The sequence below is a fragment of the Rattus norvegicus genome, chromosome 7 (genome assembly GCF_036323735.1).
Source record: "Rattus norvegicus strain BN/NHsdMcwi chromosome 7, GRCr8, whole genome shotgun sequence".
Taxonomy (NCBI): Eukaryota; Metazoa; Chordata; class Mammalia; order Rodentia; family Muridae; genus Rattus; species Rattus norvegicus.
Window position 1 is genome coordinate 88,543,975 of NC_086025.1, and position 27,566 is coordinate 88,571,540.

Sequence of the window (27,566 nt, forward strand, 5' to 3'; positions counted from 1 at the left end):
AAGTGCCTAGCCTGTTTCTGGACGTGAGTAATCAACCAGCTTAGGACATTGTTCTTGGTGAATGTGTAGTTCATCACTAAGTAGAAACCTGATTCCTTTTCTCCGCTGAACATCTTAGAGCCGAATGCTGGGCACAGCAGTGCAAACTCTAATCCCATCACGGCTCCTAAGTGGTACATGTCTGAAGCCAGCCAGGTCTGTGTAGCAAATTCCTTGTCCAACCAGCTCTATGCAGCAAGACAGTGTCTCAAGAATGAAAAGTAAACAATAGGATTTTAGAGATTAAAAATGCTTTAAAGTTCTTAAAGATAAAGTTTTTGGTTTAGTTTTTTTTTTTTCCTGCTCAATATATCCAGTAGGGGAACTCCTGCTTAGTAAGTAAAATAACATTTAGCTTCAGGGGTACAGGTCTGAAACTAGGGTTGTTTGTTTGTTTGTTTGTTTTAAGAATTATTTAATTTATATATAAGTGCACTGTAGCTGTCTTCAGACCCACCAGAAGAGGGCATCAGATCCCATTACAGATGGTTGTGAGCCACCCTGTGGTTGCTGGGAATTGAACTCAGGACCTCTGGCATAACAGTTGGTGCTCTTAACCCCTGAGTCATCTCTCCAGCCCCTGAAACTAGGTTTTAACTTCCTGGTCCCTACACTTAGTTTCCCTTACACTTCTTGGAGAAGCCCCAGTTGGGGGTGGGGGAGGGCGGGTAGAGAAGAAAGGAGACAGTGTGAGAATCCTGAGGTAAGTGTCTTAGGGTCTTCATTTCTCAACACTGTTGACCACAGTATCATCCATGCTCTGAGCATCACCTGATCCCACACCTCTCGCCCACCTACAAATGACAGATGGCATGGTTAATCTATCTTCTCCTCTCCTGCTTCTGTTATGAAAGAAAGACAGCAACAACACCCAAAAGACTGTATATGAGTAGAGTTGACAATGCCGGTAGGTAGCAGAGGTGAGAACATGGCGTTGATCACTAAGATAAATGACGTGCTTTGGGGAGCTTGCTGACCAAACTTTATCACATTTTCACTAAGGGTAATTAAATGTGATATGTTTTATAAAGTGGTGGCAAGAGGGGGTTCCTTAGCGGGCCCATGCTGAGGCATCCCTGTCCGAGGTAGCAGCTTGAGAAGGTGGATTGAGAAGGGAGCAGAGACAGAAAAAGAGAGAGGCAGAGAGGAGTGGAGGGAGGGAGGGAGGGGGAGGGAAAGAAAAGTGAAGAGACCTGCCATAAACACATAGAGAGACAGGGAGCATAGAGAGGGAAAGAAGGGGGGTTGTGGCAGAGAGCCTGACAGAGGCCAAGCAGTCTGTCTGAGTCACAGAATGTATGGAATGTCTCTATAAAGGGAATTTACTGCAATGACTTACAGTCTGTAGCCCAACTAACCCAACAATGGGCACCTGTGAATGGGAAGTCAAAGAATTTAGTAGTTGGCTTGGTTTCACAAGGCTAATTGTTTGAGCTGGTCTTCTGTGGAAGTAGGTTCCAGCAGATGTGCTAGCAAGTAAGTGCAAGCAGTCAAAGAAGAGTGAGCCTTTCGTTCAATCCAATGTCCTTACATAGGCCTCCAGCAGAAGGTGTGACCCAGATTAAAGATGTGAACCACCACACCTGGATCTAAAGCTTGCTTTGTCTCAGGCTGACCTTGAACTCAGAGATCTGCTTGCCTCAGTCTCCTGGAATTGAAGGCATGTACTACTTTAGCCTGGACCTTAGATTTTCGTGGCCACTGTGCTTCAAGATCTCCATGTCAAGGTCCAGGTCAGAAACCTGTCTTTCAGCCTCAAGACCTGGATCACAGATATGCCCTCCATTTCTGGATTGCCCATTCCAGATGTTGTCTAGCTGACAACCAGAAATAGCATCACACAGTCCTTCCATAGCTCGGACCTGGCTGTTGCTAGGTAACTGTTGGACGGAGCCTAGAGGAAACGCTTTTCTCTTAAGCAGTGCAAAGCAGTGAGCAGGGATAACTAAGCCCTGTTAATGGGGTGCAGAGCTAGGCCTTCAGATATGTCTCTTTAATTCATGCACTTTCTGAGACATATTTAAAAGGCAACAGGCTAGATTCCCGGCAAGGGTTTCTAGGGAAAGTTTTCACATTTTTTTTGCTTTTGGTTTTGAGGATTTTTGGTTTGGTTGGTTGGTTGGTTTGGGGGACAGAGTTGTAGCCAAGATTGGCCTTAAACTCATAGCATCTCTCCTGCCTCAGCCTCCCAAATGTTGGAATTACTGATGTGTATCATGATGCCCTACTTAAGCATTTTCCTACTGCCCTACTCACTTAGTACCTTGGCTCTGCTTTCCGTGTCATTTAATCAGATGTCTCTACTTTACTCCCTTTTCTTGACATTTTATTTTTATTTTATGTATGTGGGTGGTTTGCTGCATGTATGGCTGTGCACCCTATACATATAATATCAGAGGAGGCCAGCAGAGAGCCTTAGGTCCTCTGGAACTGGACTTGTGGATGGCTGTGAACTCCCATGTGGGTCCTGGGAACTGAACCCAGATTCTCCTGAGGAGTAGCCGGTAGTCTTCACGGCTGAGCCATCTCTCCAGCCCCGGACTCTTTCACATCTGTGTCTGCTTGCATGTCCTTGAATGCAGCCCTCCTGGGAGTGCGATAGGTGACTGCAGACTTCCAGGCTCTGAGGAAACACTGGGGCAGTGGGCGTTCATCTCCGTCTCACCCCTGCTTCTGCTGAAACAGCAGTGACTGTGGCAGGCTCCCACCATGTGTGGGCATGTATACAGTTGCACAATCCTGTGGACTCTCCATCTTTCTGGGAGGTATGGCACATTTGCCAGGCCTGCTGAAGAGAGGAATGAAGAGGCAGGATGATTTACTTAACTTGGCTGCCCATCAGAAGGAAGGCTGGACTTCTGCCTGGATGTTCTTCCCAACTTGGTCACACCCTGAAATGTACTCGGTGCTACCTCCTTCATCCTATTAACCCTTAACGACCGGCGCGGTTGCATGAGACTTCTCTCCTGAGCCTGTTTGCTCGGAACTGTGTCCTAATCTCGGCTTCATGTGTCACAGAAAGGTTTGTTCTTGGTCTTCATGAGTGAGGATGTACTCTGACTCCTCTCGTTTGGAGGTCAGAGCTCTAGGTCCTTGTGGGTGACGAGGCTGATTCCTCTTCTTAGAACTGAGAAAATGAGGTTGAGCTCATCTGGTACTGTGCTTGCCTGGCATGTGTGAAGCTCTGGATTCAATCCCAGGTGAAGGGAGGATTAGCAGTTCAAGGACAGCCTGAGCTCTACAGTGAGTTCAAACCCTGGACTACGAGAGACACTGTCACTACATAAGAAGAGAGGGAGATAGAATAAAGTACTCAAGTTTGAATCTCCCATGCAAAAGCTAGGTGTAGTAGTGTGCTTGTAATCCCAGCTCCAGAGAGGAGGAGACAGGGGCTCCCTTACTCACTACCCAGCCAACCAGCCAACCAACTAATCTAGTTGAGTCATTCAGCTCCAGATTCAGCAAAAGTTCCTGTATCAAAAGCAGTGAGGTAGAAAGTGATCGAGGAAGACACTTGACATCAACCTCTGGCTTCTACACAAGTACACTTACACACACACACACACACACACACACACACACACACACACACAACTGAGGGAATGAGTCAGCTGCAATACAATCTTCCAAATAAGTGTGTCTGAGAAAGATACAAAGGAAAGGGAAGCATCACTACTTCACCAGCATCACTACTTCACCAGTCACTTCTGTAGGTGGACATCTAAGCCTCCAACCCAGTGGGGAGAAATTACTTTCCTAAAGTGACCTGTCCAGCACCAGTCATGCATTCCGTGTGTTTGTGGAGATGTGCTTGTTAGCAGAGAGAAGTATTAATTTCCCTCCAGGCTGTGTGCTTCCTGCTCTCACTTGTAATGTGTGTTGATTTGCAAAGAAAGCACGGTGTACCAAAGGTGCTAACTGAAAAGCCCACTGCCATGAGTTACCTCACGGGTACACGGTGGGACCTGTGGAGCTAGGAACATTTAAGCAACAGGATATAGAAAAGTGCTTGAACCACGGTTATTGAGGCCACTTAGGGAGAGATGACGTCTTTCTGACAGCCAGACTCTAAAAATACCACAGTAGATACAAGCATGAGTAAGGTTCTGAAGGCATTTTTTTTCTTTATTCTGGGAAAAGATATGAAATATCATCTCAGTTTATGTTATTGGTGAGAAATGATTGTTAAGAACTGGAAAAGTGGGAGATTATTCTTATCTTTGTGTGTGTGTGTGTGTGTGTGTGTGTGTGTGTGTGCGCGCGCGCACACACATAGGATTGACATGCATGTATTCAGACATCAGAAGAAAATACTGGGAGTCTTGCTGTATCATTTTCCACTCTACCCCTTGAGACAGGGTCTCTCTCAGGGAACCCGGAGCTCAGTGGACCCCCACCCCACCCCATCATTCTTCTATCTCTCCCTTCCCAACAGTGAGAGTTACAGGCATGTGAGGCCATACCCACCTTTTACCCGTGTAGTTTTTGCTACTCTCCTTTAAGCTCTGGGCAGACTGTGCTACCAGCCTAGGAGCCACCCTGGATCCACGGGTAAAACACATTAACTTATTTTGAATATGCTTTTAGATCAATGGCGGGACACTTCTAAGCTAACACGCTCTTATCCTCACTGCCAGCTCAACAGCAGTAACTGCGCCCTCAGCTTAGCTGCTCAGTTAGTTACCTTTAGTCCCAGCTCAGTTGCATTTCTAGTCTCCCACCTGCTACCCCAGTCAGGGCCAATGGCCATTCCACGCAAGATCTCACATGGCTGGTGGCTCTTTCTCCCTCCAAAAAAATGAAGGAATCTTTTCTCCTCCTTTGTCCACTAGTCTGCCTGCGGGAACCTCGAAGTCCTGCCTATTCTTCCCAGCCATTGGCCGCTCGCATCTTTATTGATCGATTGATCAAGTACCAACTGGGAACAGGACCTTTAGGGTTTACAAGCAGATTCCCTATCAAAGCAGCAGAATCACCCCTCACACACCTGGGTGCTGGGCCTTTCAGCTCGGATGTCCATTCTTTTGCAGCAAGCATTTAAGTGTTCTTACCCACTGAGTCATTTCTCCAGCCCCAACCTGATTTTTGAAAGCATATAATTGTGGTAATTTATAAGTAGAAGGAAAATGGGGCAAGAAAAGCAAACACACAACACACACACACACACACACACACAGAGAGAGAGAGAGAGAGAGAGAGAGAGAGAGAGAGAGAGAGAGAGAGAGACTTTGTTGTTTAGGTTTTAAATTGGAGATAGGCTCTCACTGTACAACCTCAGATATACTCTGTATACCTGACTGGTCCTGAGTTTGAATATTGGAGAAGCTACAGTAACTGTTTCTTATATGTAGACAGTGTGGTTAGCTCTCTTTTCCCCCTTTCTTTCTTGGAGATAAGGTCTTTCTTCGTAGCCCAGGATGGGCTCAGACTTTCCATCTCCCTGTCTCAACCTCTAGTGTGCTGGATTATAGTTATGTACCTGTACTGTGTATCATGGCTATTCGTATGGCTGCATGACTCACAAACTAGGACCATCTAAAAGGAGGGAACTTTGAGAAGATGCTTCTGTACGGTCAGGCTAAGGCATTTTCTTAATTAGTGATTGATGGACAAGGGCCAAACCTATGGTGGGTGGTGCCATCCCTGGACTGGTAGTCCTGGGTTCTATAAGAAAGCAAGCCGAGGGCTGGAGAGGTGGCTCAGTGGTTAAGAGCACCGACTGCTCTTCCAAAGGTCCTGAGTTCAAATCCCAGCAACCACATGGTGGCTCACAACCACCCGTAATGGAATCCGATGCCCTCTTCTGATGTGTCTGAAGACAGCTACAGTGTACTCATATACAAAATAAATAAATAAATCTAAAAAAAAAAAAAAAAAAAAAAAGAAAGCAAGCCGAGCAAGCCTTGTAAAGCAAGCCAGCAAAAAGTACCTCCTCCTTGGCCTCTACATCAGCTCCTGCCTCCAGGATTCTACCTTTGTTTGAGTTCCTATTCTGGGCTTTCTCCAGTGATGGACTCTGATGCAGAAGTGTAAGCTGAATAAACCCTTTCCTCCCCAACTTGTTTTTGGTCATAGTACTTTGTCATAGCAATAGAAACCCTAACTAAGATACTGTGCTTATCAGGCTTACTTGAATAAAAGTCTTGTTATATAATTGAAAGAGTCTTAACATCAACATTGTATGCTTTTTGATCATTTGTGTTGTTTTGTAGGTTTTGTGAGATACAGTCTCATGCAGTCCTGGCTGGCTGTACACTTACTATTGTAGTTAAACGCTGGGTTTCCTATCATTCCTCAGAATCCACATCCATTGTTCTTTGGATTTTGGGGGGCTGGTTCTTACTATATAGTTCTCTCAGGACTTGAATTCTCAAACATTCCTCCTCAATCTCCTAAGTAGCTCAGATTATGGGGGTGCACCATCACCCCTTGGGCATTGGAGCAGACCTAACAGTTACGTTAAAGAATGAGATATCCACTCTGTTTCGGAGAAACCTGAATCTATCTAGACTTCTACATGAAGGTCCTAACTGTCAAGTGTTGGCCAGTTAAGACAAACCATGTGGGACAGCCGAGGCATAATTGTGGTGAAGACTGAATGACTGATATGACCAGAGACACATTATGTCCGAGACACAAATAGTCTCTGGGAGCCTGTGAAGGGTTAGCCGGCAGTTTCTGCCTTCCCGTGTATAACAACACAAAGGCAGCCCTTTGGAGGAAAGAACACAGAACTGAAGTCCAGCACTGTGAGTGGGAGGGAGTGACATTCCACTCATTCTTTGGCAGAAGAAAAGCGAAGTGAACAGCCTAGTGAAGCCAGTGCTAAAATGCCCCAAGTTCTCATAGCCCCAGGCACTCATGGCTCCAATGTTCATGGTTCCAATGTTCACCTTATGGCTCCAGCGCTAATGGCTGCAAGTGCTCACGGGTCTGTTCCAGTTGGATTGTGATCAGGTAGCCTATCACTATGACCTTGACCAGGGTTGAAAACTGTAGATTACATACTAGACGTGCCCTGAATCCTTGATGACGAGCTTTGAGGATAGGAATGGAGAAATAGTGATGGTTGTCTGGTTAAGACACCCCAGTAACAAAGATTAAAGAGTGGAAATGCTGGGGGGCACATGGCAGCAGCAGCAGGTGTTTACTGAAGAAATATGACTCTGCTTACTACATTCTACTTTCTGTTCAGTTTTTCATGTAGCCATGAAGGAAAATGGAGGAAATCATCTTTCTTTTGGTTTTTGAAACATGATTTCTCTGCAGCTCTGGCTGTCACGGAACTTTAGTCTTTAAACCAGGCTGCTTTTGAACTCAGAGATCCACCTGCCTCTGCCTCTTGAGTGCTAGGATTAAAGGTGTGCACCACCAAACACTGGCTAGGAAATGACCATTTTGAGAGGGAGAGAAATTAGTAAAGTCTAGTGTTTGCGTGATGTTTTCAGGAATGTTTTCCATTTATCGTGTAATTTGAACCTAAGTGGATAAACATTTTTACCTGTGTATTTTTACGAATGAGGAATGCATGTTTGGTTTTATTTGTTTTTTGAGACACAGGCTCGTGTAGCCTAGGCTGGCCTCCAACGCAACTATGAAGCCAAGGTTACCCTTTAGCTTCTGACTGTCCAGCCTCTGCTTCTTAAGTGCTGGTGTTACATGCGCACAGTACCATACACTGAGCTTATAAGGTTCTAGGAATGAAACCTAGGCAATTGCTCTAACAACTGATCTACAACAGAGCTCCAAATGAGGGCCTTTATATCCTGGAACTCTCTCTCTCAATGAGAACTAAAGCTGTGATTCTGATGTTTTCCAGCTTGGGTGTGTGGCAGCAATAGGTATAGATATTTTTGGACTTGATATTAATTTTAAATTAAGTTTATATTGATATTACTTTGCCAGAAATCAATAAGAAAGGAAATGGTGGGTTCCCAATGGTTTTAGTATTTCACGCAGGCATATATGGCAGCGATCCAGTCAGATGCACTTACAGGCTTGTGATGGTGAGATGCACAGACAAAGCATCACTGGATTAATCATCCCAGCCAGAGGCTCTGCATTGCCTTCACATCTCTTATCTGTCTCACTTTCTCCTCCTCCCATTCACTGGCTCTTACCTTCCTCTCTCTTTCCCCTCTCCCCCCATGTGTTTGTGTCTGTGTGTGTATGCATGTGTATTTGCATGTGTGCATGTATGTTTGCATGTACATGTGCATGTGCCTATGAAGACCCAAGGTTGACATCAGGATTCTACTTCAATGGATCTTCACCCTATTCACTGAGGCAACCTAGAGCTCACTGAATTGGCTCATCTGGCTAACCAGCTTGTTTCAGGAGTCTCTGCTTCTGCCTTGCAAGTATGGGCTTATTGGTGAGCTGCCCCCCACACCCAGCATTTACGTGATGTCTTAGTCACTGTTCTATTGCTTCAAAGAGACACCATGACCAAGGCAACTCTTAGGAAAGAAAGCGTTTCATTGAGAGCTTGCCTTCAGTTTCAGAAGCATAGTCTATTATCTTCATGACAAAAAACAAGGTCCAGGGGCAGTAGCTGAGAGCTCCATCCTGGTACACAGGCAGAGAGAGAGAGAGAGAGGGAGGGAGGGAGGGAGAGAGAGAGAGAGAGAGAGAGAGAGAGAGAGAGAGAGAGAGAGAGAGGGAGAGAGGGAGAGGGATGGGAGAGGGGGAGAGGGAGATGTCAGGACCACCCCAACCCACCCTTTCACCTCCCCATCCCCATCCCCCAATCCAAGTGATACACTTCCTCTAACTAGGCCACACCTCTGACTTCTTCTAATCCTCCTAAATAGTGCCACTCCCTGGTGACTAAGCATTCAACTCTAGGAACCTGTGGGGACATTCTTATCCAAACCACCACACATGAGTTCCCAGGGATCCAAACTCTGGTCCTCATGCTGGAATGGCAGCCCCTTTAAAACCTGAGCCTCCTCCTCCTTCTATGTTCTCTCGCTCTGTCTCTAGCTATCTGTTACTCTGGGTCTGTCTGTCTGTCCCCCCACCCCGTGTGTGTGTGTGTGTGTGTGTGTGTGTGTGTGTGTGTGTGTGTGTGTCTGTGACTGTGTGCACCTGTATGAGACAGGATCTCATTTATCCCAGGTTTCCCTTGAACTTTTTATGTAGCATAGAATTACCACCTCTGTGCCTACTGCCCCCTCCCCTCAGCTCTGGGATTGTGGGGATGCCAGACAGGCAGTTTATCAACCGAGAGGTATCCATCAACCCAAGCTGACAGCCTTTCTTTCCATCATTCCTTCAGGTCTGTCAGTTTGTCGTCTCGGTGAATGGCCTCAACGTGCTGAATGTAGACTACCGCACCGTGAGCAACCTGATTCTGACAGGCCCGAGGACAATTGTCATGGAAGTCATGGAGGAGTTAGAATGCTGAGCAAGAAGACATCCCCGCTTGTACCCTGTCCCAGAACAACACAACAGTGGCGGGGCAAGACTGTCAGGCAAATGGATAATTGGGATATTACAGATCTTTTTCTCTGACTGTACGCACCTTGACTTTCATACGCTGTTTGAATGCGGAAGAACCGGGTAACATGTCTTTAAAAACCAAAACACAGCAAGGCAAGGTGGCTCAAGTCTATAATCCCAGCATTCAGGAGGGCAAGGCAGAAGTGCTGCAAGTTCAAGGCCAGCATCAGCTAACTGTGAATGCCTGTCTCAAAACCACACAAGGGATTTTTCCACACAAGCGCATACACATCACATGCACACATGTATGCACACGTGCACACACACCACACCACACCACACACATATACACCACACAGACGCACACGTGCACACACAGGCCAGTGTAGACAGCAGTGTAGGACAGTAGAGGACAATGGGGTGGAATTGCCTTATTAGAGCCCTAGTTTCTAGTTCTCAGTCATTGCCTCTCATGTTTGCAGGAAGTTGTTGTAAAACCAACTTAGCAACATGGAAAAATGCCAGTTTTAGGAGTTCATAGAATAGTTACTACAGGGTTTGCATCATGTCTACTGTGTTTGTGTGGCAAGAATAAGGAACGATCATCTGCTATCTGGGCTACTTAAGATACTGAGGCAGGAAGGTGATCACTTGAGCGCTGGTGGTGATGTCACCCTGGGCAACACAGTGACACCCCACATTAATTAAAAAAAAATAGGTTTTACCAAAATTAGCCTGAGTCTGTTAGGTAGATCTAGATTTCACCTAGCTTAAAATGAAAGCCGCATCCCCAGAAATGTGACCAGCTGACACCAATTTCCAAGAAGGTCCTTCCGCATTCAACAGCTTAGAAGCCATCATCATCACAAAGTAGCTTTCTTCCTCTCTCTTTTAAGCTTTGGATTTTTGTTGTTGTGTTGTGTCGTGTCTGCCTTTATCAGCCGCTTTCAGCTCAACCTGTTTCAGTTGTGGCATGAGGTGAAAGATAAAAGAGACCACTGTGCCGTGGGTGGCAGGAATAGACAGGGGATGCCACCAGCAACCGCCTGCCTCTCTTTGCTTTCCCTGGGCCTGAGTGGTTTTGCCTTATGAGTCAGCTCCAGCTGCTTTCTGGTGTTCATTTAGAACATACCGGTTGTGGAAGCAAAGAGTTCTGTCCATACCGTGTAAGACTCAAAGTCAAGCCTCTGGCAAGACTGCACTTTAAGGGACTTGGCCTCAGTGTGACAAAACTTGAAACTCCAAATGCCGTCTTAGCCTGGAGTTTTACAAGCCTTCTCGCGTCACGGGCTGTGCTGCTCCTTTAGGGACCTGCTTGGCACTGCAAAGCTCCACCTTGGTTTAGATTGCTTCGTCTTAACTTATGCATGTTTCTTTGATCTAGAAGAGACTTCCTTTGAACCAGATATGGGAGTGTGTTTCTGTAATCCCACCATGGAAGTGGAGGCAGAAAGATCATGTGTTCAAAAAAGACCTGAGACAGGAGGCCCTGTGTCAAAACAAACATACAAACAACAAAAATGGTCAAGGGAGTGCATTTGGGGTATTGGTATGTAGAGGATATTCCTCAAAGTGCCAAACAAGAGCCATTTTACCTAATGCATTTTGAACAGAGAATCTACTTTCTTATTAGGCATTAACAAAATAATAGTATTATGCCTGGGTGATTTCTTAATGAGATGCAGTCATCCGGTATTGGTGTTAGTGGAATGGATTTTATTAGTATATTAATCCAACTTTTCTAACTTTAGTAAGAAAAGTGTAGGATTTTGAAGTGCCATGGGACAGCCGACATTGATGTTGTCAGTTGTTATTTGAGAGAGATTCTCTCCACGTCTGTTTATCCTGTGAGTGAGGCTCTGTGCTGTAGCATTTATTGAGGATGTTCTCCCTCACTCCTCCACTTGCCCCTTTAAGTTAGACATTGTTACCTTCATGTTTCAGGTAGGGAGACTAGGTCTGAGCAAATGCAATGTTCTTCAGGTTGAAGCACATGCTGGAACTACCACGTACTATACAGCCCATTTCTCCAGTGCTCAAACCCCTTGCCTATCTGCCCAGACTTCCTTTTCAGAGACCTTATGTTCAGTCTTTGCTCCAGGCTATGCTAAAACCTTATGGTTATTTTGTTGTTGCTCTTGTTTTATTGGCTGGAGAGGTCAGGACCATCATCATCCATTTTATAAATGATCAACCAATCATAAATCAGTTGGTTCATCACATGCTCAAAACACCCCAGGTACTAAGCAGGAGGCCTTGCCACATGGCTTTAATTTCTGTCTGTTTTGTTTGTTGATTTGTTTTGAGACAGGGTCAAGCTCTTGATCCTGCACTTGCTATGTGGGATCACAGGCACACAGACCCATACTCGGTATGATAACACCTTAGAAGATGAGTCTCGGTTGTTTTCTGTCTTTGGTATTCCTTGGCTGACAAGAAAGCAAGAATGCCCATGGGGCATGATATCCTTCTTGCTGCTCACCTCCAAATGCCCTTTGCCTTGAACCCTGAATCCTATCATTTCCCTGTGGCCAAACTCAACACCACAGGAGCCCCTCTCTGTCAGGGAGGGAGGGACGAACAGTTCAGCTGTTTTCTTATTTGGTTCTTCTCATTCCCAGTTTAAAGTCCAAGTGCTGGAGGGGGAAACTTTTTATAAGACAGGGTGTTGGTCATAGTGCATGCCTTTAATCGCAGCACTCTGGAGGCAGAGTCAAGCACAGGTAGATCTCTATGAGTTTGAGGCCAGACTGGTCTACAGAGTGAGTTCCAGGACATCCAGGGCTACACAGAGAAACCCTATCTCAAAAGCACAAAAAGAAAAGAAAAAAGAAAAAAATGTAGCATGGGCTGTGCTCAAACTAATACTCCTGCCTCAAGGAATTCCTGTGGCTCAGAGACCGGACACTTTGACTTCCAATTAAAAAACTAGCACTGAGCTGGAGAGAGAACACAGTGATGAAGAGCTTGGCTTGTTCTTCCACGGGACCCAAGCTTGCTTCTTAGAACTACGTAACAGCTCACGCCTAGCTATGGCTCTAATGACACAGGATCTGACACCCTCTGCTGACCTCCTTGGGCACACATGGTGCCCAAACATAGGTACATGCAAACTATCCATATGCATACAATTAAAGTGAATAAATACTTTAAAAATACGTTAATAAATAAAACGAGCCCAGAATCCAGGAAGGGAGAAATAAACACCACCTTTTATGAGAAGACTTGCATAGAATTTGTGACCAATTTGAAGTCTCTAAAAATAAATTCAGAGAAGGAGCCATTATTAGTTGAATGCAGTTATTGAAGGCTGTAGACTCTCGAATCAGATTCTTACCCAGCCACTAGATGAGAGTGAGGTGGACCTGCAGGCTGGTTTATAATGAAACCCTCAGAGCCCATGGGTCCTAAAATGTCAGTGGGGCGTGGGCCGGGTAGAACACAGTTTAATCATTTCATTTGATTAATGAATGAGGCATAAAACAATCTTGGGCTATTCCCAGACTTGTGAGGCTTGGCTGAATCCCTTCTGAGTCTCCTGCCTTGCATCCCTGTTGCAGTAGATTCTTCTGCAGCACAGAGTCATGCAGCAGAAACGGGCCTATGGCAAGATGTACTCAAAACAAAAGTGACACCAGGTATCTCTGAAGAGAAGGGAGAATCATCTGCTATTGTCATTTGTTTTAAATACCACGGTCTTATTCTGTATGTGTTCCATGTTGTCCAGGAACTTACAGTATGGCACAGGCTAGTCTTAAATTCACAGAAATCTTCCTGCTTCAGCCTCCTGAGGACTTGAATGAGAGGACCAAGCTACCATGCCTGGTTAAATGGAGTTTGGTCTTTATGTGGATTTGTATGTCTGTGATCTTCAGGGAGGAAACAATGATTACTTATTCACTGCCTGAGATAACATTTACCTGCACACCTTGGACACATTCCTTCTTGTTCCCTTAGAAAATATATTTTCGAGTCCAACGCCTTAACCACTCGGCCATCACAGCCGCAGAAAATATATTTTCAAAACCAGGCGTGATCGCTCACACCTATGATCCCAGCATTCAGGAAGCAGAGGCTAGCCTAGGCTACAGAGACTTTGTCTCAAAAACAAAACTAGACAAGAAATTCTAGACTTTTTTTTTTAGATGTTTGTTTGTGGTGTTTATGTTTTGATGATAGAAAGACAGTCTTTTTTGTTTCTTTGTTAGCACAGTATGTAAATTAGAAGGACCTCTTTTATTAAAATGAAAACTGCATTATCTCTTTGGCTGTTTCTGCCTTCTGAAGTTTAATTACGAATGGGTGGGATGGCCCACAGCACGAAGATGCATGCTGGAAAATGGAATTTGAGTCCACACACAGAGACCCTGTCTAAAAACTAATTTGTTAGGTCTAAAATCTCACACTTCTAATCCCAGCACTGCAGAGGCAGAAGGATCACCCCATCTAAGGCTAGCCTGGGCTACATGTGATACCCAAAAGACATAAGAATTAGGGAGACTAGTTGAGAAGGTAGAGTGAGGAAGATGAGCCATCTTTGCATAGATGAGGTGTGGCTGACTTCACACTATCACGTGACAGGTGTCTCTGCTTTGGAAGGACAGACACCAAGATCAAGAACATCGCTGCTTTCTATTCAAATTGGATTCTTGAGTTTCCAAATCTTCTTTCCTATCAAACATATTGTGGAGATCGTCAACTTTCAGGGCCTATTTTAAACCCTTGGTACTGGCTCTGGCTGCTAAGAATTCTGTTTTACTTTGACTAGAAATGATCAGAATAACTCCAGAGCACTGCGGTGTTTCTGACTGGCTGAAATTGATGATTGACGTTAATCATGATTTCCTGTCACCTGAACTGCAGGTGAGATGTATATTTCTTCACTGCAGTACCAAAAGGACAAATGAGCCGTATGCCAAAATGAAGTTCGCCATCAAAAATCGCATATGTACTGTTAAACAAGCTTAAACGTACTTAATATATAGCTTTATTTTGAAATTTGGTGAGAGTGATTTGCTATCTTTAATAAAGCTGTACCATAAGACTTAGGATGATTGTATGAAAATACAAGAGCATGAAATAAATGTTACATTTTTTAAAGTTACTAAGTTCCGGCTTTTTCTGTCTTTTAAAACAAATTGGCCACTTTTTTATCCAAAGAAAGGGCAACTTCAAGGTGATCTACTGACTCAGCAGAGAAAACACATAGGGTTCCGTCTTACTTACAAGAGTAACCAAACGTCTCCTCATGAGTATGCCAAGTGGTCCGTGGTTTCCGAAGGTCTTCTGCCTGGAAAACTGCATTTACAGAGTTTTCTCCGTAATTATTTGGTGTCAAATCCCTGTCTCCTCCTGCAGGGGGCGCCACAAAGCACAGCTCTGTTTTCCAAAGCAAATAGAATTTATGTTGATCTGAGTCATGAGTAATATTATCCAGGACATGGATTCAAGTTGACCCAAGTGACGTGTTTCACAGTGGTTACAAGGGGTTACATGGCCTTTTTATTGTCACAAAACGAGGGGTGGGGAGGCTGGAGGGATGGTTCAGTGGTTACAAGTACTTGCTGCCCTTACAGAGAAACCTAATTCAGTTCCCAACAACCACACTGGCCGTCTCACAAGCACCTGTGACTATAGTTCTTAGGAATCTGTCTTGGTTAGGGTTTTACTGCTGTGAACAGATGCCATGACCAAGGAAGCTCTCATAAGGACAACATTTAATTGGGGCTGGCTTACAGGTTCAAAGGTTCAGTCCATTATCATCCAGGCAGAAACATGGCAGCATCCAGGCAGGCACAGTGCAGGAGGAGCTGAGCCTTTCTAATCTTCACTTGAAAGGCACTTGGAGAGAATACTCACTCACAGGCAGCTAGGAATGGGATAATAAAGGCCACACCCACAGTGACACACCCACTCCAATAAGGCCACATCTCCTAATAGTGCCACTACAGCATCCCAAGTCCTCTTCTGGCCTCTGCAGGTGCCTACAGCAGTGTGGCATACATATACACAGTGTGTGTGTGTGTGTGTGTGTGTGTGTGTGTGTGTGTGTGTGTGTGTCTCGCATGCACGTGTGCATGTATACTCAGGCTCACAAAGTGCTTTAGTACTTTAATGTGAACACCAGGCAGGCAGTTACAGCAGGGAATTGTATGCTAAGAGTCTCAGATTCAATCTAATCACAGCCACAATTTTTTAAAGACGTATTTATTTATTATATATAAGTACACTGTAGCTGCCTTCAGACACACCAGAAGAGGGCATCAGGTCTCATTACAGATGGTTGTGAGCCACAATGTGGTTGCTGGGAATTGAACTCAGGACCTCTGGAAGAGCAGCCAGTGCTCTTAACCACTGAGCCATTTCTCCAGCCTCCACAAGTTTTAACTAAAAGTTAAAAGAATAAAGGATGGAAGATTAGAAACTGGAGAGATCTTTCTCAAGGAACTTCAGATCACAAAGGTCATTTTTGGGAAGGTTGTGCTTCTAATTTCTTAGGATTTTTTTTCCAATCAGTAAGAGAGAGTATCTTTTCAGATGTATATTGAAGTATCAACCAAAAGACATTAGATTTTTCTGTCATTAATCTGCTTCATTCACTCATTCATTCAGAAAATCTTACTGAGGGGCTGGAGAGATGGCTCAGCGGTTAAGAGCACCGACTGCTCTTCCAGAGGTCCTGAGTTCAAATCCCAGCAACCACATGGTGGCTCACAACCATCTGTAATGAGATCTGATGCCCTCTTCTGGTGTGTCTGAAGACAGCCACAGTGTATTCATACAAATAAATAAATAAATAAATAAATAAATAAATAAATAAATAAATAAATAAATCTTAAAAAAAAAAATCTTACTGAGGACTTGAGTACTAGGCACTGAATGTGGGTCCTAGGAACATTGAAGGCATCAGTCTGCATCCACTGTTGAGTCCTTCAGGGATCACCTATAGATCTGTCTCCTAGAAGTCTTTTCTCCACTGATGGAATAACGAAATCATGGGGCCAGACATGGCTCATGCCTGTATTCCAGGAAGCTGAGGTTGATTAGGAAGATTGCCATGACTTAGAGGCCAGCATGAGTTACCAGTGAGTTGGTCAAGAGAGAAAAATAAAAACAGAAAAAAAGGGGGGAAATGCTATAATGCACTGGCCAACTCTAGAAAGCTGACAGTAGTACACACTATCATTTTTCTTTTTTGATTTATTTTGTTGTGTTACTCTACTAGTTCACATTTAACTTTATTTCCCCCTCTCCCCTCTGCCACAAAACACACAATGGCGATGTGGCATTTGCCATTCTTCAGCTTCTTTTGTTCTTAATGATTTTTTTTTAAAAGATCTTTATAATAAGGTCATTGAGTTTGTAATTTTTCTGGGGTTTACTAGATTTTTATCTGGCATTGCCTTATTTCCTCCCAGATTTTTGTACCCAGTTTTTTCCCCCACACATTTATACATTTCCTGGTCACAAATTATCTATTCTCCTGTCAAGAGGCCTTCCAAATGTCCTGGGAACTGGGCTGTAGACTTAAGCTGCTGCCTAGGCATTGTTTGTGAATTGTTTGCCTTATGTCTTTCAGAGGCCTCAACTTCGTTTGCAGCTGGGATTTTTAGGACACAGAAAAGGCTTTGGGTTGAGGGGTGCTCTCACTTGCTAAAGTTCTTTGTCATATAAAGGTCAGAACTTGAACTTGAACATGGGAACAAATGTAAAAAGCTGGGCACAGTGGTACATCTCTATAATCTTATTACTGTGAAAGTGAGGCAGGCAGGTCCCCGGGGCTCCCTGGCCAGCCAACTGGTTTATATGGCTAGTTCCCAGCCAAGTGAGAGACCTTCTCAAATAACCAATCACTTGGTCGGATCCTGACGAACAACACCTAAGCTTCACCTCTGACCTGTGTGTATATGTGTGTGTGTGTGGAGAGAGAGAGAGAGAGAGAGAGAGAGAGAGAGAGAGAGAGAAGGTTGTAGTACAGATAAGCGTAATCTTTAAGAGGAGAGACATATAATAGAAAGTCAGCAATATGTACTCTAGAGTGCATCATGTGGGCTTACCAAGAGGGAGTTTTATTTAAGTGTCTTAATAGTCAACACTCACAGGACTTCTCTGCTTAAAACAGCTCTCTCTCTCTCTCTCTCTCTCTCTCTCTCTCTCTCTCTCTCTCTCTCTCTCTCTCTCTCTCTCTCTCTCTCCTTGAGATAGTTCTTGGGTTTTCTGACCAAAGTCAGAAATCCTGCTAGAAAAATTTCTAAAAGGACAGTAATAACTGGATAGCTCTTGGGTTTTCCATCCAAAGTCAGAAATTCTGCTAGAAAAAATCTTAAAGAGCGTTTGCTCTCCTACAGTTCTCTCTGGGTAGCTCTATCTTACCTAGTCTCTTATTTACATATCAATTCAGTCATTTACCCAGGTTCTCTTTTTATTATCCCACAAATCAGCATTTTATGACCTTAGCCTCTTGATTCTTAGAAAGAGAAAGCAAGTACATTTTTTTTAACATAGTATATTAATTCAGAGCTCTGCCTGCCTTTGTAAATACAAACAATAAGTTTAGGGGCTGGAGAGATGGCTCAGCGGTTAAGAGCACACGACTGCTCTTCCAGAGGTCCTGAGTTCAATTCCCAGCAACCACATGGTGGCTCACAACCATCTGTAAACAGACCCGATTTCCTCTTCTGGTGTATCTGAAGACAGCTACAGTGTACTTATATATAATAAATGAATAAATAAATCTTTAAAAAAAAACAATAAGTTTAGCTGGGTGGGATCCCATCCTGAGTTCACCATTCACACCAGGCCTGGACATAAATTCGTTCTTTCCCAGGCTGACCTTAAACTCAGAAATTTTGCCTGCCTTTGTATCTCTCTGACAAGTTAGTGCATTAGTGCAGCTGCCTTTGTTCTTTTAGGTTCATGAAGTCCTATATACAATTCCTATTGCATTCTTCTATTTTGTACAGTTATATTTTATACATTCCTGAACTCTCGTTTTCAGAGTTCTTCCCCACAGTCTTAAGGACTGTCTTAAAGGTCACAGTGTTTACCGTGTCTGAGGAACATTAGATACACCCTCACTTCCTGGATTCCTGCTGTTTTTAATTATCATGGAATTATTAATCTTAGCAGTGAGAATATTTTCCAAAGGAGGAACACAAAGTGAAATACATACATTATTATATAAACAAGCCTTAGGCCTAGCAACCATCAACACATGTGGAGGCCCATGTCCTGATAGCTCTGTTCCATATTGTCCCTTCCACATGTCTATGCAGGACATGGCAAATAATCTTGGTATTTTTGGTATACTTATTTCTGAAGTGAGAATTTTGTTATCTTATGTGAACATGTTTTTTGTTTTAACACTGGGTGTGGAATATAGGGCTGCTTCTGATTGTCCACTGCAGCAAACGATTTCTCTCATGTGGGCTCTGGCTGGGGCATGATTCTGCCAGCGGCAGATGGTATAATTCTGAGGACTCTGGAGTGAGCCATTGCCACAGCTCTGAGTTGGAGCTTTGAAGAAGGGGGATATGAGGTGGCTGTTTTCTCCTGCTGGTTCCTGCTCCTGCTGCTGTTGGTGGTCTAGAGAAAAAAAGACAAGAAGAAATTGGACATGTTCTGACTAGACAAAGATTGGACTTTCTCCCAAGGAACTCAATGCTCCTATACAGTAGGAAGTAGCTTAAAGAGACCTACACCCCACTTCCACACTAACCTTTCTCTCCTACCTGGTGCTGGAGTGTAGAAGGAATAAGGGTTGGAAGGGAGGGAGGTAGATATAAGAAAGCAAATAAAATAGATAAAAAGATACACCTAGGGTTGGGGATTTAGCTCAGTGGTAAAGCATTTGCCTAGCAAGCGCAAGGCCCTGGGTTTGGTCCCAAGCTCAAAAAAAAAAAAAAAAAAAAAAAAAAAAGAAAAAAGAAAAGAAAGAAAAAAATACACCTACATATTTTTAGCTATAAGATTTTTATAATTATTTTCATTTATTTCAGATCTTTTATGGGTATAAATGTTCTGTTTGCAAGTATGTCTGCATGCATGCATGGTGCCCAGAGAGAAGGTGCTAGATCTCCCTGGGATTAGAGTTATAGATGGTTCTGAACCACCCTATGAATTCTGGAAAATGAACCTGTGTTCTCTGTAAGAGCAGCCAGTGCTCTAAAAAGCTGAGTCACCTCTCCAGCCCCTGTTTGTCTGTTTGTTTGTTTGTTTTTGTCGTATAGAATAGTTTATTCAAGGCCTGGGGAGGGGTTTATTCAGGGTTAAGAGGGTGGTAGGGGCAGAGAAAGGCAGAGAGTAGAGAAGTAGAAAACTAGAGGCCAGCCATGAGCGTGTGGAGAGAAGGGGGGAGGCAGAGGGGGAGAGAAGGGACAAAGGGGGAAGAGAGTAAGAGAGTAAGAGTGCAAGAGAGCAAGAGCTATAAACAGGTTCTTAATGTGTCCCAGGCTAGCCTCAAAGCTTATAGAAGGCTGAAGATGACTTTGAACTCCTGACCCTCCTTCTGCGTCTGTGAGCCACATACTGGGATTACAGCCAGGCCACCACCAACCACATCTGCCTAAATTAAAATTTTAATCAGCCAACAATTTAAATTATGTAGAAATAACTAACAAGAAATAACCTTCAGAACTTAAAATGCAGGGCTGGTGAGATTGCTCAGCAGGTAAAGAGTCTTGCTACTTGCTACTTTCAGAAGCAGGGACAAGGGACTGAGGTGCATATTTTCACATACCAAAGCAGACCAGGCCTTCAGGTTCTCCCAGCATCCCTCAGTCCCTATCTGACATATCTCTCCCCCATTCCTGAATTTTCCAACCCAGGAGCTGGACTGCCCTTCCCCCAGAGATTCTTCCCTGTGTCATTCAAACATTTTGGTCTTCCCACCCCTCCTTTCTTCTACTCTTCTCTTCCCTTTTTCCTTCTCTCTTTGTGCCTGCTTTCTGTCTTTCTCTTCCCCCTCCCCTCTGTGTTCGTTCCCATGGTGACCACCCTGGCCTCTTCCCTTGGGGTCAGTGAACTCAACCACTGGAGAGCAGCTTCCCAATAAACTTTCGTTTATATATATTTTAATTGACTCACTTCTCTGAAGTAGAGAAATAACGTATTACTACCAACCCTGGCAATTGAATTTAATCCCCTATAAAAACCCACGTCGTAGAACCAGGCTACCACAAATTGTCCTCTGACCTCCGTATACACACCTGCACTGTGACATATGTGCACCCACACATACACATTATGTACACACACTAAATAAGGAAGTACTTTCAAATTCCGTGTGAAGTCATTCCACAAGACTAGATAGCAGGATCTAGTTCCTGCTCTATCAGACTCCAAAGAGTTTTTACAGCCGGTTAGGAAAGCAATAGAGTGATTAACATGTGTACAGTTGCAGTATGTTATATCCCACTGCTACGCTCCCGGGATATGTTGGAGTCTTGATTACAGAGAAGTGGCTTGTCCTGAACACATCTCAGTTAAGACATCATTCGTCCGGGGGCGGCCTCTAGGTGTTGGAGATTCGTGCCGGGATGACGTAAGCCACACCACCTCCCAGCGCTTCTGTTCACACATGCTTTCTGTGGTCAGAAAGTGGAAGCGCAGGCTGCTGCTTGCCGGGAACATCTGTCAAAACGCCCAGCAAAATAAGGAGGCGCTCTGTCAAGATCTTACATTCTCCTCTCCTTCCTCCCAGAACTTAACAACTTTTCCCATGCTTTTCATTCTGTGTGACTCTCTCTTTGCTTCGTGAGGCTTTATTTCATGTTCATTGTTCTTTGCTCCCTTGGGGTTAAATATTAAACCCATTTCTGGAAGTCTGCTGTACTTGCGTCCACAAAGATTCCTAACAAGGGCTTAATGAATTTGGAGAGTGGCACCTTGCGGTCCGGTCTGACTGGGCGGAGCATCGGACGGCCTGGGCTCTGCCTGATTTGCTGTAACTTTTATATTGATCTTGTTTAGGTAGGGGTGGCAGAAACAGAACAAGGCCAGATTATATAAAATCTGTGTTTCTCCGATGGTGCAAGCTAAGGAAGCAAACACGGAGACCTTAAGTTCAACTCTGCTAGTCCATGAACTGTGTGGCACAGGAACATCAGGACAAGTTAAATATTAAGCAGGAAAAGTCCCAGAGCCGGTATGTAACAGCAGAGACCGACGAAAACAAACACAGCTAGTTCTGCGGAGCATGGGAGGCTGAGGAAGCCTGTCCGTGAGTGGAGGAACACAAGGAACCCTTGTTTTTGAAGATTTCTTTTTCACCACCAGATGAACTGCGTCCTTATGAATACTATAGCGTTTTCCATCCTTGGCATGGAAGAAGGTTCTAGAACGCAGGGGCTAATCCTACTTCATTAAGGTTTAGTTGTTTGGGGTTTTTTTTTGTTGTTTTTTTTTTTTTTTTCTTTCTCATCACAAGTACAGAATGGTCCATTCCCTTTTTCCTATTCACTCAATGGCTTTTTTGCCTGTTTCCTGTCAGGCACACTCTCCTGGCTCAGTCCACAAGAGAAGGAAACAGCAAACTTTAATAGACCATTTAACATTTTTTTCTAAGACAACTTCTCTATTTGCTGGTTCGGGTAGTCATTTTGAGAACTGAGAAACATCCTTAGAAACAGCCAAGGTTTGGTTTCTGACCGCCACCCTCACCCTAGGACAAGAGACCTAGGTGTGTATTTTACACATTAAAGCAGACCTGGCCCCCAGGTTCTCCCAGCATCCTCCCTCAGTCCCTCTACCAGGCCTACCCAGCCCCCAGCTTTCCATCCCTGCCCTTCCCATAGAGGTTCTTCCCTCTATAATCCAGACATGTTGTTCGTTCTCTCTCTCTCTCTCTCTCTCTCTCTCTCTCTCTCTCTCTCTCTCTCCCTCTCTCTCCCCCTCCCTCTCTCTCCTCCTCCCCTCCCCCATCCCTTTCCCTCTCCCTCTCCCTCCTTCCCTCTTCCTCTTTCCTGCCTCTCTTGTGCCCTTTCTTTCTCTTACTCCTCCCCACTTCTCTTTCCCATGGTAGCTTCCCTGGCCTTGGTCTTTGGTCCGTAGAGCAGATTTTCAATAAACCTGCCTATATATAATTTAATCAAGGGGCTGGAGAGATGGCTCAGTGCTTTAGCGCACTGATTGCTCTTCCAGAGGTCCTGAGTTCAAATCCCAGCATCCACATGGTGGCTCACAACCATCTGTAATGGGACCTGATGCCCTCTTCTGGTGTGCATGAAGACAGCTACAGTGTACTTATATGTAATAAATAAATAAATCTTTATAATTTAATCTGGTTTGAATTGGCTCATTTCACCCATGGAGAAATAACCTATCAGCCTATAGACACCAAGCGTAGTGATATCCACCTAGCTATCAGGAAGCTGAGGTAGGAGGATCAGGAATTTGAGAGCAGTCTGGGATACATAGCCAGACTCTGTCAATAAAGAGAAAAGAAAGAGAAGGACTGAGCAGTAATAGGAAATATTGGGGCAGTGGATATACTTCAGTGGTAGAAAACTTGTTCAGTTTGCACAAGGCCTCAAGCACACACGTGCACATAAAATAATATATACTATTTATCACACTCTAAATATATGCCAGCTGCTTTGCTAAATGTCCTCTATGGAAGATTTATAAGAATTCCATGATAGGTACTCATAAAATTCTCAGTTTATGGGCAAGGGCCAAGAGCACAAGGTCATGACATGCACTTAATGGGGAAGAAAAATCTAGAATAAGGCTTGTTTGTGGAGAACAAGCCACGTTTTAACTTAGGTTTTAGAGACAGGGTCTTACTGTGTATCCTGCACTGTTTATAAACTCAAATCTCTCCTGCCTCAGCATCCTGTCTGTTGGGGTTATAGAGATGTTTCACTACTCACCTACTTGTCAAAGCTGCTGATTTAGTGCTCCTGTTTCTGCTCCAGGCTCCTCCTCCTCAACTATCATGCCCTCCTGCTGATTGAACATAGGGTTTCACCCATGCTAGACAGGATGCCACTATTTAGTTCCATCCCAACACTCCTGCGTTCTGTGCCTTTGCAGTTAGGGACCACGCCACCAATGTCCTCTCCTGTGAAGTGAGTTGCTGGGGTCTGTTCTTCTAATCGGGGGAATCCTCTTATAGTCTTGTTCTATGCTTCATAGAGTGGAATCCTCAAAACAAGAAGTATAGTAACGTTGGTCAGTTTGCTTTGTAGTTACTGTTCTGGGAGCAGCTAACTTTCTTACTTTCCATGGATACATTTCACCTGATCCTACAGAAAACCTGATCCTCTTGCTACCTGGATACTTTGTGGCAGCGATGCTATTAAGTGCTTATCATTATGGGTGGTGATAAATTATTACCCCGGCAGTGAAAAGAGCCAATTCAAGCCAGATTAGGTGATATTAAATGCAGGTTTACTAGGAAGCTGATCTCGGGCAGGTAGGTTCACTGCCCCCGAAGGAGGAGGCCAGGGAAGTTGCCATGAGTAGGGAAGAGGAGAGGGGAAAGAGAAAGAGAAGATACAGAGAGAGTGAGAGCAAGAGAGAGTGAGAGCAAAAGAGGGAGTGAGAGCAAAAGAGGGAGTGAGAGGGAGAGGGGGAGGGGGAGGGGAGGGGGAGAGGGGAGGGAGAGGGGGAGGGGGAGAGAGCAAAAAAATGTCCGGATTTTCTAGGAAAAGGGCAGCCCAGCACCTGGGCTGAAAAGTTCGAGTTTGGGGGCAGGGTATGCCAGATAGGGACTGAGGGATGCTGGGAAAACTGGGAGGCCAGGTCTGCTTTGATATGTAAAATATACACCTCAGTCCTTTGTCCTGGGTGGGAAACCAAAAAAAAAAAAAAAAAAAAAAAAGGAAAGAAACTCCCCTTCCCCCACAGGGCAACCTTGAACTTAGAAGTCACAGCTTGCTCAGTCACCTTCCTCAATTAGCCAACGGAAATAGTGGAGTTAATAGTAGAAGCAGAAAAGAAAGATTTCTTCAAGCAAAGAGAAAGCAGAGAGATCCAGTGCAGCTCTCCCTCAGGAGATGAGATTAGAATTAGAGAGCCAATGCTAGGCACACTAACCAGTCACAGTTGAGGCATGGCCCTGCCTACCCAGCATTGTCTGGGCTTCAGTGTCAGCCTGTAAGGTGCTCTGACAAGCTATTAGAATTGTGGGAAATCTTTGGGGGAGACAGGTTCACCTGTCTGGCTACCCTGGAGATGTTTCCTTTTCCCAGCATGAGATTCCTAGAATGTTTTCCATTTCTTGGGGAGGGGGGGTCCATTGTTTTAATAGTCTAATTGACACATTGAGAGACCTAAGTGTCTCTTTAGAACATGTTTATTTTTTGCTAGCTTCCTTACAGAGCTTCAGTTTAGGAAATGAATCAATGAAATCATTAAATCCCAGCTCACAGTGGCCGCATGATAGAGGTTTGTTCAATAAAAGTATGTGTTTATAAAAAAGTTCTCCAAGTTTGGAGCACTCCTCAGCGTTGGAGGTTTTGCTGATGCTGCTTCTGGCTTCTCCTCTGTGAGACCCCATTTTAGTCATTCCTGGAGGCAGGCATGTGTATCTCTAATTTCCCCAGAGCCTTCTGAAGGCACCAGCAAGGTCAGGCTGACATCTGGTGGTGCAACAGGGACCTTGGTGGTCAGAGAAAAATCAAGTGACCTCATAACAAAAATACAGAGGTAAAGGGCAAAGCGATTTGTTTAAACCAGACGTTTGGTTGGTGAACCAGAATAGAAACAGAGGCAAATCCTTAGGCTGCTAGAGCCTTTTCCATGGAAAGCAGCAGCAGCCGCAGCAGCAGCTACATTTGCTGAGGGTGTATGCACATCAGTGTTGTTTTTACCTTGTATGTGTGGTCCAAAGAAACCTAATGCTTCTCTCAGTGATCCTTCAACTCAACCTTCTCCTGTCTTCATCTCTACCTGCTTTGTGACACCCCTGCCCCCCCCCCCCCGCCCCAACCAGGTACAACTGTTCTGTTAACAGCTAATGCCCATGTTAAAACATAGGAGAGAGGTTGACAATGACAAGGAAGGTGACTAAAGAAGGTTACCAAACTGACCGGATAAGAGAAAGGACAGGGCTGACTAAAGTGAGGCTATAATTCTAGTTGTTTTGACCCTGAACAGTGGATCTCCCTCTAGTTTCGGGTTGCAGAGCTAGGGGCCAGGCTTCCCTACAGAGTTTCTTTTTACTAAGGGCCTAAAGAATCTGGATGCACCAACACTCGCCTCATAAATATTCTTGACAACTACTTAAAATCGACCATGTAAAGTACACTAGGCTGTTCCCCACCTAGACACAGCGCACTCCAACCCATCTTAATTAAGAGTGTTCTGCTTATCTTTGATTTTTGTTTGGTTTTGAGGCAGGGCCTTGGCTGTCCTGAACTTACTATGTCGACCAGGCTGGCCTCGAACTCACAGAAATCCACCTGCCTCTACCTTCAGAGACCTGGGACTAAAGGCTTTGTGCCACCACACTCTGCCTTGCACTCCTCGTCTTTACTAATTAAACAGCTACCTTGTTAAATAAACTTCTGGTTAAATGGTCTGTCTCTTAACTGAATTCATCCCTTCAAGAGAAAAGCTAAAGGACGCCCACAACATCTGGCAAGAAGACACTTCATTTAGGCTGGCTGGGAGAGTGGCCACTGTCCTTTTAATTCCTGATAAATTCTTGGTTCTTGAGTTGATCTTACTTTTTGTGCATAAAATCGAAGTCACAAAGGAGAATGCCTTGGCTTTCATTTAGATAAAATGTGCTGATGGCCTCCTGAACCCCTTTACTTTATTATTCCTGCTGTTATGGAATATGGCAAAGTTGTATCAAGAAAAAAAGTTGCAGGTGTGATAGCACAGGCCTCTAATTATAGCACTGAGGAGGTAGAGGCTGATGGATCACTGTGAATTCAAGGGCAGCCTGGTCTTCATGGCAAGTTCTAGGGCTACATAGACACTGTCTCAAGAAAGAAAAGAAGGGAAACAAAAAAGAAAGAAAAAAGAGACTATGAAAGAAGTCTTTGATTTTTAGAAACCCTCAGTGTCTTGGCACACTAATGTGCTCAGCTAAATACAATGAATACAGCTGTTACGAGGATTCCCTGACGCCAGTTGTGACTTTATGACAGGGTCACAGAATGTATACATTGTCAGTCAGCTTCAGCCATGTGCTAAAGTGTTCTTCTCACTCTCTGGAAATTTCTCTGTGCACATCAGCTCTGCCATGAGTGACTCGGGATGATGTAAACTTCTTAAAATGAAAGCAAGTAAGTCCAGAAACAAAGCACACATTGCTTTGTCCAGCAAGCTTTCTGGGGTCAGACAATGGGAGGGTTCTGTAAGAGCAGAGGCCACAGCTTGCATGAACAGAGACTGTCCCTCATCTGCCTGCCGGAGTCTTCTCTTGCTCCTAACCCTGACAGCCCCAGGGAATCTTACTGCAAGATGAAAACAGACTCCCACAGCTTCTCTTTCAATAAGTGCCTTTCGGTGAGACATTTCTTCTTTTCTTTCTCGGAAAGGGTTCTATGTTTTACTGATCCAGCTCCCTTGTAGTGAGTAAATGAAAAACAGAACAAGATTCCAAGTAAGCATGGCTTTCTGTGGAGACAGTGTCAACATTCCCAGCTCATTATGGTGGACTACTCACTCCCTGACCTTGAGTCAATGCAGTCATGCCATAGTGGCATGAATCCTACATGAGTTCTCCTAAGGTGACATCCACTGCCCACATTACCAGTTTACACCCAAATCCACTGGGGAATTAGAACTATGGTGCTATTTCTTGGCCAGGCGTCACTGGAGTCTCAAAGTTTTACTAGAAGACATGTGGAAAAGCTGGATCAAGAGTCCCTATCACAATGGTGGAGAGAACTTGGTGAGGCATTTATCCACATGTCTCTACTCCAGATTAAGTTCAGTCAATTATGCACTTTTCCTTTGAAAACAAATTTATGCAGACTGGAAATTAGAAGGCAAGACTATTTCCTTCTCCTCTCTGCCTCTTGTTGTCGTTGGCCACCAACTGACTTTACCCCTTTCTTAGCCTTTCCTTCCCCATTCTCAGTCAAAATCTGTTATGGTTCCTTATCAGCTCCCGGCAGCCTCTT

General features: G+C 44.4%; 1 protein-coding gene and 2 non-coding genes across 6 annotated transcripts in view; 1 reads left to right on the forward strand and 2 right to left on the reverse strand.

The window, feature by feature from the left end:
* Positions 1-27,566, forward strand: part of Deptor (DEP domain containing MTOR-interacting protein) — a 169,321-nt gene that overhangs the window by 139,230 nt on the left and 2,525 nt on the right. For 2 of the 4 annotated variants that reach the window (NM_001427213.1, XM_017595234.3), the window contains one exon: positions 9,320-14,587. The exons of the other annotated variants lie outside the window; for them this stretch is intronic. In NM_001427213.1, the coding sequence (NP_001414142.1) occupies positions 9,320-9,448 (129 nt within the window). In that variant the 3' untranslated portion in view covers positions 9,449-14,587. Of the gene's footprint in view, positions 1-9,319; positions 14,588-27,566 lie in introns of those variants that run through there. 4 annotated transcript variants of the gene reach the window in all.
* On the reverse strand, positions 17,692-17,755 carry LOC120093932 (U7 small nuclear RNA). Its single transcript, XR_005487644.1, has one exon. It is a non-coding gene; the product is annotated as a U7 small nuclear RNA (small nuclear RNA).
* Positions 17,764-17,825, reverse strand: LOC120093939 (U7 small nuclear RNA). The gene has a single exon (XR_005487650.1). It is a non-coding gene; the product is annotated as a U7 small nuclear RNA (small nuclear RNA).